This window comes from Notolepis coatsorum (genome assembly GCF_963971535.1).
Source record: "Notolepis coatsorum genome assembly, chromosome: 1".
In the NCBI taxonomy this organism is placed as follows: domain Eukaryota; kingdom Metazoa; phylum Chordata; class Actinopteri; order Aulopiformes; family Paralepididae; genus Notolepis; species Notolepis coatsorum.
This window is the reverse complement of record NC_140165.1, coordinates 28,588,184-28,605,428: the sequence shown is the minus strand read 5'-3', so window position 1 is coordinate 28,605,428 and position 17,245 is coordinate 28,588,184. Positions and strand designations below refer to the sequence as shown.

At 41.7% G+C, this 17,245-nt stretch overlaps 1 protein-coding gene across 1 annotated transcript in view; it reads left to right on the top strand.

Annotated features, from left to right (window-relative positions):
- The first annotated feature begins 6,995 nt into the window (after nucleotides 1–6,995).
- Nucleotides 6,996–17,245, top strand: part of prkx (protein kinase X-linked) — a 154,333-nt gene continuing 144,083 nt past the window's right edge. The window contains exon 1 of the mRNA XM_084331108.1: nucleotides 6,996–7,601. Within this exon, the coding sequence (XP_084187234.1) occupies nucleotides 7,442–7,601 (160 nt within the window). The 5' untranslated portion in view covers nucleotides 6,996–7,441. The remainder of the gene's footprint in view (nucleotides 7,602–17,245) is intronic.

Below are 17,245 nucleotides of genomic sequence, written 5' to 3'. Positions count from 1 at the left end.
TTCAATATTAATAACACTATATTAATATTACACTAGTTACCCTCCGGCTCGAAGGACCAATTGTAACTGAGGGGTACAATTCCCTGACTGTATTGATAAGTATGGTATCATTAAACCACTACCGATTATGTACTTTAACTACTGGCCACACAGTACATGATATAGATATGATGAACACTTTCCCACCTGATGAAACGAAGTCCACACAAATGTATAAATCGAATATTTTATATAGCAAAGGGTATATACAACGTTCACTTAATGACATTTATGATTTGAATGCACTTGTAAGGCAAATGAGTATTCGTAGGCAAATCAACATTGAATGTCCAATCTCTGGTTACGCAGGGAGCAAGTATACAACCTGGTTCTTTAGGGAACTATAGCGATGGTACTTAAATGATTATAGCTGGATACACTAAAGGGGGGTCCCGCTGGTTGTAAGTCAGTAGGGGGGGGGGGTTAGGAGAGCCGCTGGCGATATCCCATCTGGCCAACGATTTCTTGGGAGAATTCAGAGTGCTGAACACGGTGCCCACAGAACCTCGGTCCACAGATGAATACAGCTGGGCCCTCTTGTAGACGGTAGCTGCCGGTCCACAACGAAGAGACGTGAGGCGACCTCACTCGGGGTAGAGCGCCGTCTCACCTGGACTCCTCTCGGGGGGTAGTTCCAACACTCAGCAGTGTTGGCTGTTATCCATGGCATAATCAAAGCACCCAAAGCATGTAGATAATCCAAGCCGTGTAGGGCTCGCCGTCGTCCGGGTAAAGTAATCCAATGTGCAGGTCCACTCGTCCTGGCCCAGAACTCCTCGGATGAAAGCACCACACGTGGTCTGCCCAGCCTGGTTAAGACTCTAGATAACGCCAGGAACGATGGGGGTACTGCTCACTCTATAACTCTAACCGAACGATGCACCATACATAATAGACTATTATTAACTTAATAGAAATACGTCCCACTCGACGGTATAGTGCCAAACTATGACAATTCAACTATTAATCCACACGATGTCTCAATGCCTATTCTGAGGCCAAGTAGGCCATACTGCACCACACGTGGGTCGTGGGTGAGGCTTCACGTCTGTTACTAGGTTGGAGGGTAAAGGACTAATGGACTAAAAAGAAAGTTCTACTTTACTTGCGCCATATATATATGCGCTGTGAACAAATAGTACCATTCGTATTTCGCCAGACGTATTCCTACGCGGAACCGGGCTTGTAACGACATGTTCGTCGGCACGATTGAACTTGAACCAAGGGGCTTGGCTGCTGGCGCCAGGTTCTTGTCCAATGGTAGAATGAAACTATTATGGGCTGTTAGTAGACTAAAGGGATATTCAGTGTATATGTACAAGGAATATACAAGGGATATCAAACGATATACAAATACTATTAAATATATATCCATAAATAAATATATATATTCGGTTTAATCTGATCCTTCACAACAGTGTCTGTATGCCTTTTAAGGGGGAGTGAGTTTACTTGCAGTACCGCTATGTGCCACAGTCACTTCACAACACTTGTCCATCGTGACTGTGGATATACTCGCGGTACCTCCGTTACATACATGTAGACAAATTATTATAAAACAGGCAACAAAGTGAATGTATACTATTAATGTTATGTAATACTGTGTAAATATGTATTCCAGTTTCTGATTGTTCAATGTCACACAGTTCCCAAAACATTTGCCAGGAGGCAACTGGAGCGTGCCTATGTTCCTACAGCTCTATGTTCCCAGGCCACAGCTCTATGTTCCCACATTTCCTTTTTTCATACATTTGTATCTGATTTGATCCCCCTTTCTCTTAATTCGGTAGCCAATTACACCCAACCTATTATCCAATTGTCCTCTGGTAGTAGAGGGTTCGTCCAAGAACATAGGGCTGTGGGAACATAGGGCCTAATTTTTGGGCTGTGGGAACATAGGGCCTAATTTTGAGAAAGATCTTAGACATGTGGGAACATATGGCTGTGGGACCATTGGACTGTGGGAACATAGGGCCTCATTTTGAGAGAAATCTTAGAAATGTGAGAACTGTAGGGCTGTGGGAACATAGGGCCTAATTTTGAGTGAAAATAAATCTTAGAAATGTGGGAACATAGGGCTGTGGGGCCTTTGGGCTGTGGGAAGTGGAACATAGGGCTGGCTCCGAGGCAACATCAAGAGGAGAGGAAAGTTATGGAAAGAGACAGAAATAGACACACCCAGAACACTCACAATTTGCAACAGCAAATTACACAGTTGGTTGGCCGTGTTATGACTGACTTCAGCGGACGGGGGAGGCATTTTAGACTGAGATAATGATGGCTAACATAGCACTAAAAGGCCCATAGAAGTGAGCGATTGTGACTCACCTCGTCATGTCAAGAATACTTTGTCTTTGATAATACCTCATGCTCACTGCTTCAAATGGAACACGGCTGGATTCCAGCGTTCAGAAAATGTGTTATTCCTACGAGCCCTAGGGCAGTTCAGTCTGTGAACATTCACTTTTGTCTCCCATATAGCCACAAACGGGACGGGAGCTTGTCCTGCCCTAGTTGGCTTGATGTTACTTAATATGTCAATAAACTACTAATCGACCACAGGAGAAAAGGTACATAATGAACGTTATGTTATAGCCATAAGTAATATATTTACATATTGTATCAAAAATGTACGGTCTTACATACAAATAAGTATGTAACCTTATGTCTTAACCATAACCGTTAAGCGAATGTTAAAACTAACCTTAACTCTAACTATAATCATAGTTAGATGGTGAGAGCACTCGACCGCGAATGCTTTCACTGTATGCTTGTATGCCGTGACAAATAAAAAAAACTCCCTCTCAATGATTGTCGGTTCAACTCCTGGTTGCAGTACAATATGCACATAATATATTACTTATGGCTATAATATAACGTACATTATATACCTTTTTTCCTGTGGTCGATTAGTACTTTGTTTACATTTTCTGATGAGGCAGCATTGCCACGCCTGCAGGGTTATAGTCCTTTGGGTATGGGAGGTATGTTGTTAGGTTCAGAACCAGATTCAACAGGGTGTGAGGAGTTCACGAAGGAACATTCTGTGTCCACAAAGTCAGTCTCATGTTCATTTGCCAGTGAAGTAGCCGCTCCAGGCTGTACATCTGAATGCTGTCATGGGTTGGAGTGTTTATTTCTTCGGTTCTTCTTGATTCTAGGCTAACACTGTCACCTCACAGCTAGAAGGTCCTGGGTTCGATTCCCACTTGGGGACCAGGTTGCCATGTTGACAGTTACCCAGGTGGGGTATCTCCCGGGCCTTTCTGTGTGGAGTTTGCATGTTCTCCCCGTTCTCGCAAGGGTTTCCCCTCCCAATATGATAAACCCAATGGAAAAACATGCACAACAGATCGCTGTCGTGTCCCTGACGAAGACGGACAGGAGCACTTGGATTGGTCCCCGAGCGCGGCGCACGTTGCCGCCCTTGTCTGCTCCCGGCTGCCCTTGGGGGGGAAGGACGACGGGAGGGGAGGTGCAGAGAAAATTTGTCAGCGATTCAGTGCATGTGTGTGTGTTCCTGTGGGTCGCCCATCTAGTGTGTGTGTATGTTAATCTGATGACAAATAAAGACTTCTACTTCTACTTGATTCTACTGTCCCAGGTAAGAGCAATGACATTAAAAATGGCTATGCTAAAAGTGGACTCAGAGATGGGCCTACATTATTAACAGATTGCAGAATGGGTACAATACAGTACAGCTCAATACACACAATTGTTAAGGGGATGCAGACCAGAGAAAGACTTTCGTCTTGTTTACATCAGGGTCCCCCATTTTCAATTAATCAGGACATATATGACATACATGACATACAGATAGACAGTACTGCTACATCTATACATTTATGACATACCAGATTTGCAAATACAGTACTGTTTGTGATACAAAAAGAGTCCAGAAAAGGGAGTATATACATTTGACGTACAAACTGTACATTGGAGGAGGTTGGGTGGGGTTGGGTGGGGGGGGGGTTGGGTAGGAGGGGTTGGGGGGGGGGAAACACTGTACAACTGTACAAGCAAGACTGTACATTGGAATATTGAAAACCATACTAGGTAATTTACTGTACATTGGAGGGGTTGGGGGGGGGACACTGTACAAACAAGCAAAACTGTACATTGGAATATTGACAACCATATTAGGTAAATTACTGTACATTGGAGGGGGTTGGGTTAGGACATTTACAGGGGCCAGTTTCGAATTGCAGTCTCCCGTAGGTGTTCTTTGAGAGTGGTTTTGAAAGTGGGTAGTGATTCACATTCCTTTACAGCTTTAGGTAGGGCGTTCCACATTGATGTGGCATAATCAAGATCCCAATAATAACATGTGCATGCAGATTGGGCCAACAGCAGAGCATATATATTGTGTGCAATTGGCGAGGTGACTGGTGTTCAGTGCGTCCACAAGCCTGTCATCGAATTATCAGCAGCACACATATGAATGCTTGACATATGGCTATTAATACAAAATCAAAAGGATTTAGCCAAGACTCTTATCATCTACTCATTCTACTGGAAGAATTGGCATAGGCATCTAGCCAAGAAAGAGACAGGTTGGAAAGACTATATTTAGATGTGTTTGCTGTCCCACGATGGGAGTAGTAGGCTGTTATGACCAGCTGAGAGCTGAGATCATCATTAATTATAATCCCATGCAAATCTGCTATGTCTATCGTTTGTATGGTATGGTAGCCTACACATCTGAGTGAAAATGACCTACTGTATTTTGATGAAGACAGGTCCCCTGATAACATTAATCCAATGTGAATGCACATCTCGGTAATGTCAGCCACAAAACTGGCATTGCAATAGCGTATATAATTTTTTTTTGCTTGAGGCAGTGAACTCATTACTAATTAGGTTATTTTGACATACAGTATCAGCCACCAGTAATGTGAGGGCCAACGATCCTCTACTGGTTAAATTACTTACTCGTGAGTAGTACGTTCGTTGATAAAGAAAAGTAATGTCCACAGCCGCTCCAGTGCAAAGCAAAGATATATAAAAATGTTATGTTCTAGAAAGTTGTATTATGACATTTGTGCACCACAAATGTTCTAGAAGGTTCTATGTTCTAGAATGCTCTATTATGACAAATACAACAGTTCAATGACTTTATCTAAATCCAATCAATATTAAACATTCATATAATACAATAACCTAAATATATATAGCTTTGGCTCTTACAAGTAATATTAATCAATTTATTTTAGATTAATCAACCAGGATCATGTCAAGTCAAGTTCAGTTTTACAATTTATGCCTCATATTCAGCACCAATGGCGGAGGCAACCATGCAAGGTGCCAACCTGCTCATTGCTCATTGGGGGTATCTTGCTCAAGGACACTTCGACACGCTGCCGGGAGGAGCTGTAATAATAATCCACAGTGTATGTTATGTTACTCCACTTACCCAGGTAATCCAAATGGGGTCATATCCCTGCAGTCTTGAGGTGTGACAGAACTAGTGCTTGTGAAAAAAAGTATTTAGGAGGGGCTAGTATGTGGATCCTGTCAACGTGTGACAATAACACAAAGGGAAGGTACATGACTGCATAATATACCAATAAATTGGGTTTAATGCAAAACCTGTAATGCACACAATGTCATTTTAATAGCTGCCTGCCAGTTGGACATCAACCAACACTCAATGAACCTATATCTAATCTGGTTTCCTGACAAAAATTGCAAGGTGTGTTCATTTTTGTTGTATGTGCCTTGCATAATCATAACAGTTAAAATAGTACATGAATTTATCTTGAACTTTCACTTTTGTAAACTTTTCACTTTTATCAGAACAATGCTCTAAAGGAATGGGCCTGTCAGGTTTGTTGTAAGGATATCCTATTTATAGACACATTAGCAGTTTCTCAAAGTTTGTGTTATTTGTTTGATAGACAAATACATAATTTGCAGTTTAAGTAATTCATGTAACTACACCTCAAAATAGAAAAAAAGGAATGAACAACTACTTTGCACATTTGAAATTAGTTTAACTACCAGCAAGCTAATGCAACATGTAGTTAAACTACCAGTTTAATTACATGTAATGAAGGGAATCCCCAACACTGGTCATGTTACACAATCAATCTACTGTCGTCGTGGAAACACAAGCCCACCCTGGCCACCCACACTGGTGGGAAAGGTATAGCCTGATTTAGGCCAGTGGGTTTAGAGGCCCCTCAAACCTCTTGAGAAGGCTATAGCCTATAAATATCTACCGAAAATAGGTGTCCAATACACGACTGCCAAGCAAACAGAGGTGCTCTCCTCTCCGTCTTACACCTTGGGTCCGGTCATCGAGGTTTTCGGCTGCACAGCCACCTGATTCTCCCTGGGCTGCTTCTGCCAGCTCCAGAAGGCAGAAGTCATGAGGACTGAAGACAGCTGCCTGTGTGATCAGAGGTGTTTAGGTTAGTGGTGTCTTGAGTTTCGTCTCCCCCCCAACCCTGCTGCCTGCAGGCTATATTGACCACAAACCTCCAGGAGCAATACCTATTTAAAACAGCATAGGCCTATATATAGCCACACAATGTTCATATCCAGCCTACATTTGATTACTAAGTAGTACTCATTTATATATATATATTTAAGTTTAATCACTTGCTAATGCTATTGCACTTTACTCGACATTTGCATATTCTGGTTAGATGTCAATTTATTTTCGTTGTGCTGTATGATGACACTACATTTGAATCTAATATAATCTATTATTTGTAACATTACAGGACAATAAGATGAAATAAAGAAAAACTGTTTCCTGTCTCCTCAATGTTTGTGTGCGTGCTAAAGCTGGGAACGAGGTTAATGCAAGGAGCTCTTGCCTCTGCCAAATCGCCACGCCCCTCTCGGCATACAATTGGTTTACTCTGCCAGCTGGGTTGATACTCATTGGTCATATTTTTGTCAACAGTGCAGCCGTGTCTCTTCCTTATTGTTGATGTGGACACAAGACAGATAGCGTCGGGTGAGGCTGCGGCTAAAATTGGAAGAATGGAGAGAAAGCGGCAAATAGAAGCCAACAAAGGATGTAATTCTTCGAGTTAGCCTGCCCTTGAGTCCATTTTTCACTAACACGCATGTACGTTAAGAGATTCCCCGTATGTTTTTTTTTACCCGTTCATCATTACTGAACTGTTCTAAGTGTAGTTGCCGGGTTAGTAACGGTTAGCTGCTCACGCTAACTGAGCTAGCTTAGCTAACGTTGTGCATAGTGCACTGTTGCCAAGTCTAGACAAAAGAAGACGAGACAAGCTACTGTAGCCTTGCTATGCCCGCGTCCAAGAAATATGCAAGTGCTAGAAACCAATGAGTTTTGTACTACTAGGCGTCATGTTGGACAATCGGTGGGCAAAATATTAAGTTAGCCTTTTGCGGATAAAACACAAATAAAGAGGGGGGGATGGCCTCGTCTAAGGTAAAGGTCGGAATAAGTAATGAGTCAATCTCGGTCAGAGACTGTAAAAGCAATGCCAGCAGCAACCCCACGATGTCAGCTGGAGAACAGTCACTAAATAACCGGATGTACTGCCTGGACGACCTGGAGACTGTTGCCACCGTTGGTAAGTTACTGGAGAGTAGACACGTCATCATTATTAGACTGAAACTCTAACATTCTCAAACATGTGGAAAAAACAGGCGTTGCACTGAACGTTTGTGTTGTTTCCCGTCTTCCATCATGGCTGCCTGTAACATAGCAACCGTTGTTTTGTATATGGCAATAGTCAGAAGAGACATCGGTTGCTATGTGCAAAACAACGGTTGCTATGTGTTGATAATATATGATAAATGAAAACATACTAAGTTGGTGTCTTTGTTACTGGATCCTGTCACAGAAGAAGAGTTGGGCTATATGCGTTCCCAATGTTTTACCTACTCGACCTCTGCACAGAATAGCACTACTTTAAGTTTGAAAGTAGTTACCAATGGTTACAGGCAGCCATGCTGGAAGAAAAATAACTCAAACATTTTGTGCAAGGTCACAGGTATTAGGGCTGCACAATTAAGTGAAAGAGTGCAATTGTGATTGTCTATATTGCAATTGCGATATAATATATAAATAGTGTCATGAGTACTTGCTTGGTTATCAAGGACAATGCAGAGATTATCTAATCTTAACAATTACCCTAGTTTGATTTCCTCCTAGGTGGCTGGTGATGTGTTTGTTTACATTCCTATATCACATGTGCCACAGGGAGAATAGTACAATGACCAGGCATCCCCGAATGTCTTATTTCATAATACAATGTTTCTGAATGGACTTTTCACCTTTGGATTAAACACACAGTGATGAATGGTCTTTCCCAGCGGAACACAATTGACTTAACATTACACAAGTCATACTACACATGCTTACCTTGCTAACATTAGATAGCAGTATTGATAAGATTGATAAGTCTGCCAACAAAGATGTTGTTTCAACAAATATATTCACATTGGATTACCATCCAATTGGTATTGAAGACTCCTGTGACCAGTAAGTAGGTACTACCTACAACCTTTCCTAAGCATTTTATGACTGCAGCATTTGCACATTATGTATGCAAATATAATGTGTATGCATACATATAAACGTCTCATTAATGGCTCGGATCTTGACATTTAATGCGAGAAGTTGTGGGCTTTCACTCGCATGCGTTCAGCACACACACATTTATTTAATTAAATAGCAAATTGCAGCCTTTTTTGCGGTTATGTAATTGCCCTATTAGCTACTTACCAATTATGTTGTTGATTGGTCCTTTCTCGGCAACTCAAATCTACTCCACAGTGCACACAAAGTAGTATTCTGTTGTCCTTGGTCAGCTTGTACAGACAGTGTAAAGACAGACAATGTCTGTTGCCCAACCTTTAAAGGACCATGCCAGTATTTTTTACATTTGGGTTCCAACTAGTCATTCTCGCCTTAACACTTTCCGTGTCAGCCGTGTTTTCCTTTTTACCCCCTTGAATGGCACCACCCCAGGGCACGAAATTAACTTTTTGACTCACCGGCCAGTGGCGGGTAGATGGGACAAATCTACCCGCCAAGCATATTTCTTGCCAGCCAAAAAAATAAACGCATTTTTGTGTCACATATATATATATATTAGAGCTGGGCATAGATACATTTTTTTAATCTAGATTAATCTACCTGCAATCCTGGAATTAATCTAGATTAATCTAGATTAAAATGGCTAAAAAAAATAAAAAAAAGTCTGCCGAAGGTGTTCAAAATAGGTGTGTTCTACCCAAATAATGACCAGAGGAGGAGATTTATCCTCTCCTCTTCATCTGAGGAGTCACTAGGTGTTCTATCTCCTTGTTCAACAGCATAAACATGTCTCTTCTTTTTGTAATTTCCAGTGTTTCTTTTAAAACCAGATTTATCGTAATTTTCAGCCAGAACCAGTCCTTCATGGTAAATCTAGGTTAGTTTCCTATTGAGGAGCAAGTGACTGTGGATTCACTCCGTGCATCACAGTCACGAAAGGGGCTACATTGTCATCAAACGGTCCAATATTTCCAATAACCCAAGCCATTTCTGTTGTAAACACTCACGATAGTCCAGTGACTCCAGTCGATCCTTCCTTTAGTGTGTAAAGTGGATTTCCTCCTCTTGTAGATGTTTCCCAGTGCCGCCCGTATCAACGTGAGCTAACATGCTAACTCGCGTCGTTAATAATGTAAACAAAGCTTGCAACGGACTTCTTTTTTCTTGCATTGCGCAGATTCAGACGTCCTCATCGCCGAATTGTGTTATATCCTGAGGACTTCTTAACCTCACCTGTATAACAATGATTACCGGACCACTACTTTAGTTTAACACATTATTCTGACTACAGCTCCGGTAGTGCAATCACTTCCTGGTACCACAGCTGGGAACTACGGCAAGTATTTAAGGACAATACAGACCCAACGTTGAGAAAAAGATTAACGGCGTCAATTATATTATCGCGCGATACTAGTCTCGTGATAACGCAGCACGTTAACGCCGTTAGCGGCCCAGCTCTAATATATATATACAAAAAAAATCAGTACATTTCAAGTAGATAGGGTATTATGTTGAAGAATACACTTAAAAAGAGGCCAGAGTACAATTTTAAGCAAATTATTTTAATATATTCATTGATGATTGATTAATCAATCAATACATGTCAATTCAATCTTAAGCTTAAATTGTAACCTACTGTTAAACATCATCAGACTCCTCACTCTACCCTCTTTGCAGGATTTAACAGAACATAATAAAATGTGAAGGTTTTATAAACCTAACTTAAACCTCCTCAATCATGTCCTCATCAGAGTCCACAATCTCATTGATTTACTACCGATGACAAACGTGTTGTTTCTGTTTTTCTTTTTGACTTTGACTGTGAGAAAATAATAATCACACACAAAGGGATAATGGCTTATAGCAGACTTAATGAGTTTAGAATATTTCAGATAATGAAATGTTTATCAACTATCCAGTTAGTATTTATAGTGTAACGTTTGGCTTTAAATCATATTGAACAGAGAGAGAGAGAGAGCGAGCGAGCCCCCCCGTCTGAGTTGCCGTAGACAGTTGATGATGTCACACACACTAGACTAGGATATCAACACGGAACCTGGATGCCCGATGCATGAAGCGATATAAAGAAACCAATAGCCAATAAATGTGAAGTTATCTTTGAACCCCTGTTGTCAAGCCTCGTTAATATAACCCCTTTCCTCACTAATGGAACTGGTTTTGTGGACTCACTGACTGACGGTGCTTTGAGCGTTTCCAGGGTTAGCAGCTAACGCTAATTAGCTGGTCAGACTACTGCTTGACCTTACTCCTAGAACCCACCTCACCTCTGCCCACTTTGACAACCTAGGATCATGGCTTAGAGTAGACGACAGAGTACAGCAACTTGCAATGGGCCTGGTCTACAAGATACACTACACGACCAAGGTACCCATGTACATGTCAAAATACTTCCCAAAGGTCAGTGAATACCACTAGGGCTGCAACTAATGACTAATTTGGTAGTCGACTAATCTGCCGATTATTTTTTCGATTAGTCGACTAATTGAAAACCAATGTAAACAACAACCAAAAAAAAAAAAAAGGAGACAGAGCAGAGGAACAGATTGGACATTGAGCAGAGTTGCTTGTCTACCATCACCCCAGACTTTGAGACTCTTGTCAGGACCAAACAACAACATCATAACATGATGATCCCATAGCAAATTAAAATAATGACTCATGAAACATTTGAATTTGGATCTTTAAGCCACTTTAAATGAAAATGTATTTGAAGAACAATACAGCAATCACTCATAACAAGATAAATAAATTAAATAATACAAATTAAAGTGGAAGTGTACTTTAAATAACTTTTGTTTGCTGTGTGTGAGAGGAGTCCGTGTGTATGTGTGTGTCTTACTCTGATCGCTGTGTGAGTGAGAGGAGTGTGTGTACTGTGTAATTTGTGTGTGTCTTACTCTGATCGCTGTGTGAGTGAGAGGTGTGTACTGTGTAATTTGTGTGTGTCTTACTCTGATCGCTGTGTGTGAGTGAGAGGAGTGTGAATGTGTGTGTGTCTTACTCTGATCGCTGTGTGAGAGAGAGGAGTGTGAATGTGTGTGTGTCTTACTCTGATCGCTGTGTGTGAGTGAGAGGAGTGTGTATGTGTGTGTGTCTTACTCTGATCGCTGTGTGTGAGTGAGAGGAGTGTGAATGTGTGTGTGTCTTACTCTGATCGCTGTGTGTGAGAGAGAGGAGTGTGAATGTGTGTGTGTCTTACTCTGATCGCTGTGTGTGAGTGAGAGGAGTGTGTATGTGTGTGTCTTACTCTGATCGCTGTGTGTGAGTGAGAGGAGTGTGTATGTGTGTGTCTTACTCTGATCGCTGTGTGTGAGTGAGAGGAGTGCGTGTGTAATGTATTGTGTGTCTAGTCTGATCATCATCTCCTGCAGGGGAACAATGTTTTCAATGTCCAAAATTTGCTATGGGATCATCATGTTATGATGTTGTCTGGAACCCTGAGAAGCCACTCTCACAAAGATAGGTAGTGCACAAAAAAAAAAAAAAAAAAAAAAAAAATTAAATTAAATTAAATTTTTTTTTTTTTTTTATGACTAATCGACGCAACAATTTCTCGTCGACGATTTTTTATAATCGACGTCGTCGATTATGTCGACTAATCCTTGCAGCCCTAAATACCACGATCACAACACCAGAGGGAGCTCCACAAATCATGTTGAACCCAGATTCGGCTCAAACAAGGGACTAAATACGTTTCGCAATTATGCCACATCAATGTGGAACGCCCTACCCAAAGCTGTAAAGGAATGTGAATCACTACCCACTTTCAAAAAACACTGCAATTCGAAACTGGCCCCTGTAAATGTCCTAACACAACCCCCTCCAATGTACAGTAAATTACCAAGTATGGTCTTGTCAATATTCCAATGTACAGTTTTGCTTGTACAGTGTCCCCCACCCACTCCTCCTACCCACTCCCCCCCCCCCCCCCCACCCACCCAACCACCTCCAATGTACAGTCCCCCCCACCCCCCCCCCCACCTACCCAGCCTCCTCCAATGTACAGTTTCTACGTCAAATGTATACTCTTTTTTTCTGGACTCTTTTCGTATCACAAACAGACAAACAGTACTGTATTTGCAAATCTGGTATGTCATAAATGTATTGATGTAGCAGTACTGTGTGTCTATCTGTATGTTATGTATGTCATATATGTTATGATGAATTGAAAATGGGGGACCCTGATGTAAACAAGATGAAAGTCGTTCTCTGGTCTGCATCCCCTTAACAATTGTATGTATTGAGCTGTACTGTACCCATTCTGCAATCTGTTAATAAAGTTTTCAATCAAGCTTACCTTAGTCAGCTCATGGTCTGTGGTCTGTGTGTCTATAATGAAATGATAGGAAAAGCTCTGCGAAACGTTCTTTTGTTAGGTGGTCCCGCTCTCGCTGCCGCTGTGGGTTTTCTTTTTAGCGGTCGGCTTACTCTTTCCATAGTTCCACATTATTTGTAACCCATTTAAAGTTATTAAGCTAACGTTAGCTCCCTACAGTGCAAGCAGGCGCCACAGGCAGGCTAACGGCATCTCCAAATGTCCACTCCTCTCTAAACTTTATTTCATTCGGTGGTCCCGCTCTCGCTGCCACTTCTTCCCCCTTTTCGTGTGAGAAAGCCGCGGTGAGTTCTCTTTTTCCCGGCCGGCTTACTCCTTCAATATGGTTCCACATACTTATTTGTATCACATTTAAAGTTAATACGCTAACGTTGGCTAACCGGCGGATAGCTAGGTGGGCGCTTCAACGGCTCTGGGTGGGCGTAACGTTAGCTCCCTACAGAGCACTAAGCAGAAGAAGAGTAGCGGATGTGATGTTGGTAAACAAGCCAATGAGATGCCGCGCCGTGAGAGACGGGGCTGCAAAAAAAGGCGACTGTCGTAAGACCAAAACACACCGCCATTTTAATAATTTTACATGACTATTTGGTTGCCCGCCACATGGCGGACAGACCTCTCAGTCTCACTCGCCAAACCTAAAATCTGCCCGCCAATGGCGGGTGGCGCTCTCTAATTTCGTGCCCTGCGCCACCCACTTCAATGATAGCGCTCTCATATTTGTGAACGCATAATCTATGTCTTAAATTATGGCCTCTAATCTGTGTCTATGTGTCTAATCTGGCCGTCGCTTATCAATGACTTGTTTGCAGTCGACATTTTCGAAACGGGATTGTTTTTTAATCGGTTCATTTCCGTTTCATAGCATTTTGAAAATCGCTCGTTTTTTGAAAGTTTCAGGAAAATATAAAGATTCCTTGATAAACAGCCTTTACTGGAATATTCTGGAATACACAAAAAATTGTCATTTTTCGGCCTATTTATGAATCGTTTTCATATGATGCGCAAATGAAGCTGAGCGCTGAGCGAGCGGAGATCGGCTTGGGAGGGGGGGGGCAACATGAGCAAATGAGAGCGGAACTCAGCTGTCTAGAGCGAAGAGTGGATTTCTCGGCCGCTCACATGCTCTGCTACTAACACAATTGGCAGTGTTATCGGGTGGGAAGCCGGTGGGGTATGGTCGTTGTAAACTGTGACTCCTACTGGTCGGTCTGGGTGCCTGTTCAGCAGGGAGGGGATCAGGGGGTAATAGCGTGAACCTCCGCACGCGTTACGTTCCCCCAGTGAAACTCCTCGCTGTCAAGAGAAAAGAAGCGGCTGGCGACTCCACATGTATCGGAGGAGGCATGCAGTAGTTCTACACCCTCCCCAGGCCAACAGTGGGGCAATGCATGCAACGACCAGGAAGGGAATTGGCATAACGACTAAATTGGGATGGGTGAAAAAATACAGAAAGCCCAAAAATATATAGAATAAAAAAAAATGGGAATATATAGAATATACTGTATTAGGGGTGGAACGGTTCACAAAATTCACGGTTCGGTTCGTATCACGGTTTTGGCTTAACAGTTTTCGGTTCGGTTCGATATACGTTGTTTTCTTATTATAATTTTTTTAAATGTAACACTCCAAAAATAAAATACCATACATCAGCATAAAATAGCCTAAAAATAATCCAACTTTTCAGTTATTCTCAAGGACTGCAAAAACTGAAAGACTGAGGCAGTTTGACATCAGGCACATTATTTTGACAGTGACCGGTTAGAGCTAGGAGAGATGTTGGTACAGCAAGAGGGGCATTGCTGATTTAAACATGCTTCTCATTTATTTGGTAAAAAATAAGGTTTACAGCGGTTTGCCTTAAATACAAAGAATTGACTGACTGAAAAATATAGGCAACATTTGTCAAAGTATTAACTTAGTGCAAACAAACAAAATAATTCTATTTTTTGTGGCCACATTATAGACAAAGGCCATCAACATAAAGTATTGATTGATTGAAAATTGTAACAGATTGCAGAATGAGTACAGTACAGCTCAATACACACAATTGTTAAGGGGATGCACAGAGGATGCACAGACAGGGAGCGAAATTAACTTTTTGACTCACCGGCCAGTGGCGGGTAGATGGGAAGAATCTACCCGCCAAGCAGATTTCTTACCTGCCAACTTTTTTTTGATAAAAAAAAAATTATTATACTGTGTGTATACTCGAGTGGCCTCCAGCTCCAGCAAGGATTCTCCGGCGCTGCAGCTGGACCCTAAACTCTTACATTCAGCATGAAAGGATTCTCCTGCGCTGCACCTGGACCCTAGTCAGCAGCCCTCATGCGATGTAACTGGACACTTGCTGGAGCAGTTGTTGATGTCGGGAGCTATCAGTAGCTAGCCAGCTGGATAACGTTACACAATGCCTCATGTATTAAACTAAAAATGAATAGTTGACTGGGTCATTTTGTAACAGTAGCTAACATCAGCTCACGGAGGTCCCTCTGACTAGACTAACGTCAGTCACGGTGACTGTCCTCTGTTTACATGCAGCATACAGAAACAGGTAGGGGAGGGGTAGGAGCAGCAATGCGCTCCTACCTGTGCTGTGCTGAGACAGCGAGTGAGAACTCCGCTCAGAATTGGATCATGATTTTCGGTTTTCACATGACTATTTGATTGGCCGCCACACGGCGGGCAGACCTCTCAGTGGGAGGCGCCAAACGTAAAAACTGAGCGCCAATGGCGGGTGGCGCTCTCTAGTTTCGCCCCCTGTGCACAGAGTATGCATATGCTCAACAATCACTAGACTTTCTTATCAAAAAGGAAAAGTCACTGTTATTTAAAATAAATAAATCATGTTTACTAAATATATATTTACTTTTTAATTGCATGAAACATTATGAAGTATTCTCTTATGCCGTTTTTCACTGCATGGTACCTAATCAACTTGACTCGCTTTTGCTATTTGAGAGTCTTGCTAGCCGTATTTGAAGTGACATCACACCAGGAAGTAAATAAGTCGACAGTAACACACAGCATTGAAACCTGGGCCCTATTCCCCGTACCTGGTTCAACTAAGTCGATCAATAGTCCCATTATCCAGATTCAATTAACCCGATGTTCGAATCCGGGATTTTCCTGTTCCTCGAACGCTGATTCAGTCTCGTTCATTTGAACCAGACTTGAGACTCAGGATAATTGCGCGCGGCCGCTTCAGCTGAAAAGACAGCAGATGTCGATCGCAGAAATCCTGATTTTCTAACGGCATTGATTGATTGATTGATTTAAAACTTTATTAACAGATTGCAGAATGGGTACAATACAGTACGGCTCAATAGCCTCGCCGACAAGTTAAATGCATAATCTATAGGCTAATTTTAAGTCCTTCATTACCCATCAATCAGATTATATTTCTTTAAATGTGCCTGCTGGCAGTAGGTTTATGGATTGAATAATCAAATGAGCGAAAATAATTAGTTCAACTATTTCAGAATAAGGATATGGCTCTCTTATCCATTTATGGATGTATGGTGGATGTTTTATTTGTCTGGCACCGTGGTCTGATGGTTTGTACTTATGCCTTTCACGCGGACGACCCGCGTTCGAATCCCCGTCTTTTCTAATTTATTTTCTTCTTTTTGCAATGTAAATACTTCAATTTGGTGCACTTTGAGAGCTATATAAAGAATGACATCCTCAATGCATGTAGATTTATAATATTTTAACTTAAAACTAGGCTACTTTTGTGTATATTAATATTATATTCCAAAAAAAGTATATTGGAAACGCGGGGTCTCGAACTAGGGTCGTCCGCTTGACAGGAGTGAGCACTAGCCCTTGCACCACTGTGCCAGACAGGATATATCCATTATGTATCCATCAATGCAAGAGTCACGTGTTTCGAATATTTTTCTTTTGAATGAAGTTTTATCTCTTTATTCTCAAATGCATTAATGTGACGTCAACGGCTCATTCAATTGCTCAAATCGGTCAAACAGCGCATCTCATTCTCATCAGACATTTTAATCCCAGTTACAATATCACAATAACGTGTGAGTGATGATACAATTCAACAATCCTCAGATTCCTTGTAATTCATAATCCACAAAAAACACAATCCACGCATAGACACTTCAATTTTATGCTTGAATGAAACACAATCCGGGCGCTCCGTTAAGCAAATCTACAGCGGAGAATATATGAAACTAATCAGAGCCAAACGGCCGATAGGTTTCATTCATTAAAAATATCCCTGCGGGATTCACATTTGCAATGCGCCGTTATTAAAATAACCACATGCAGCATGTATCGCGACTCCGAGCGCCGTA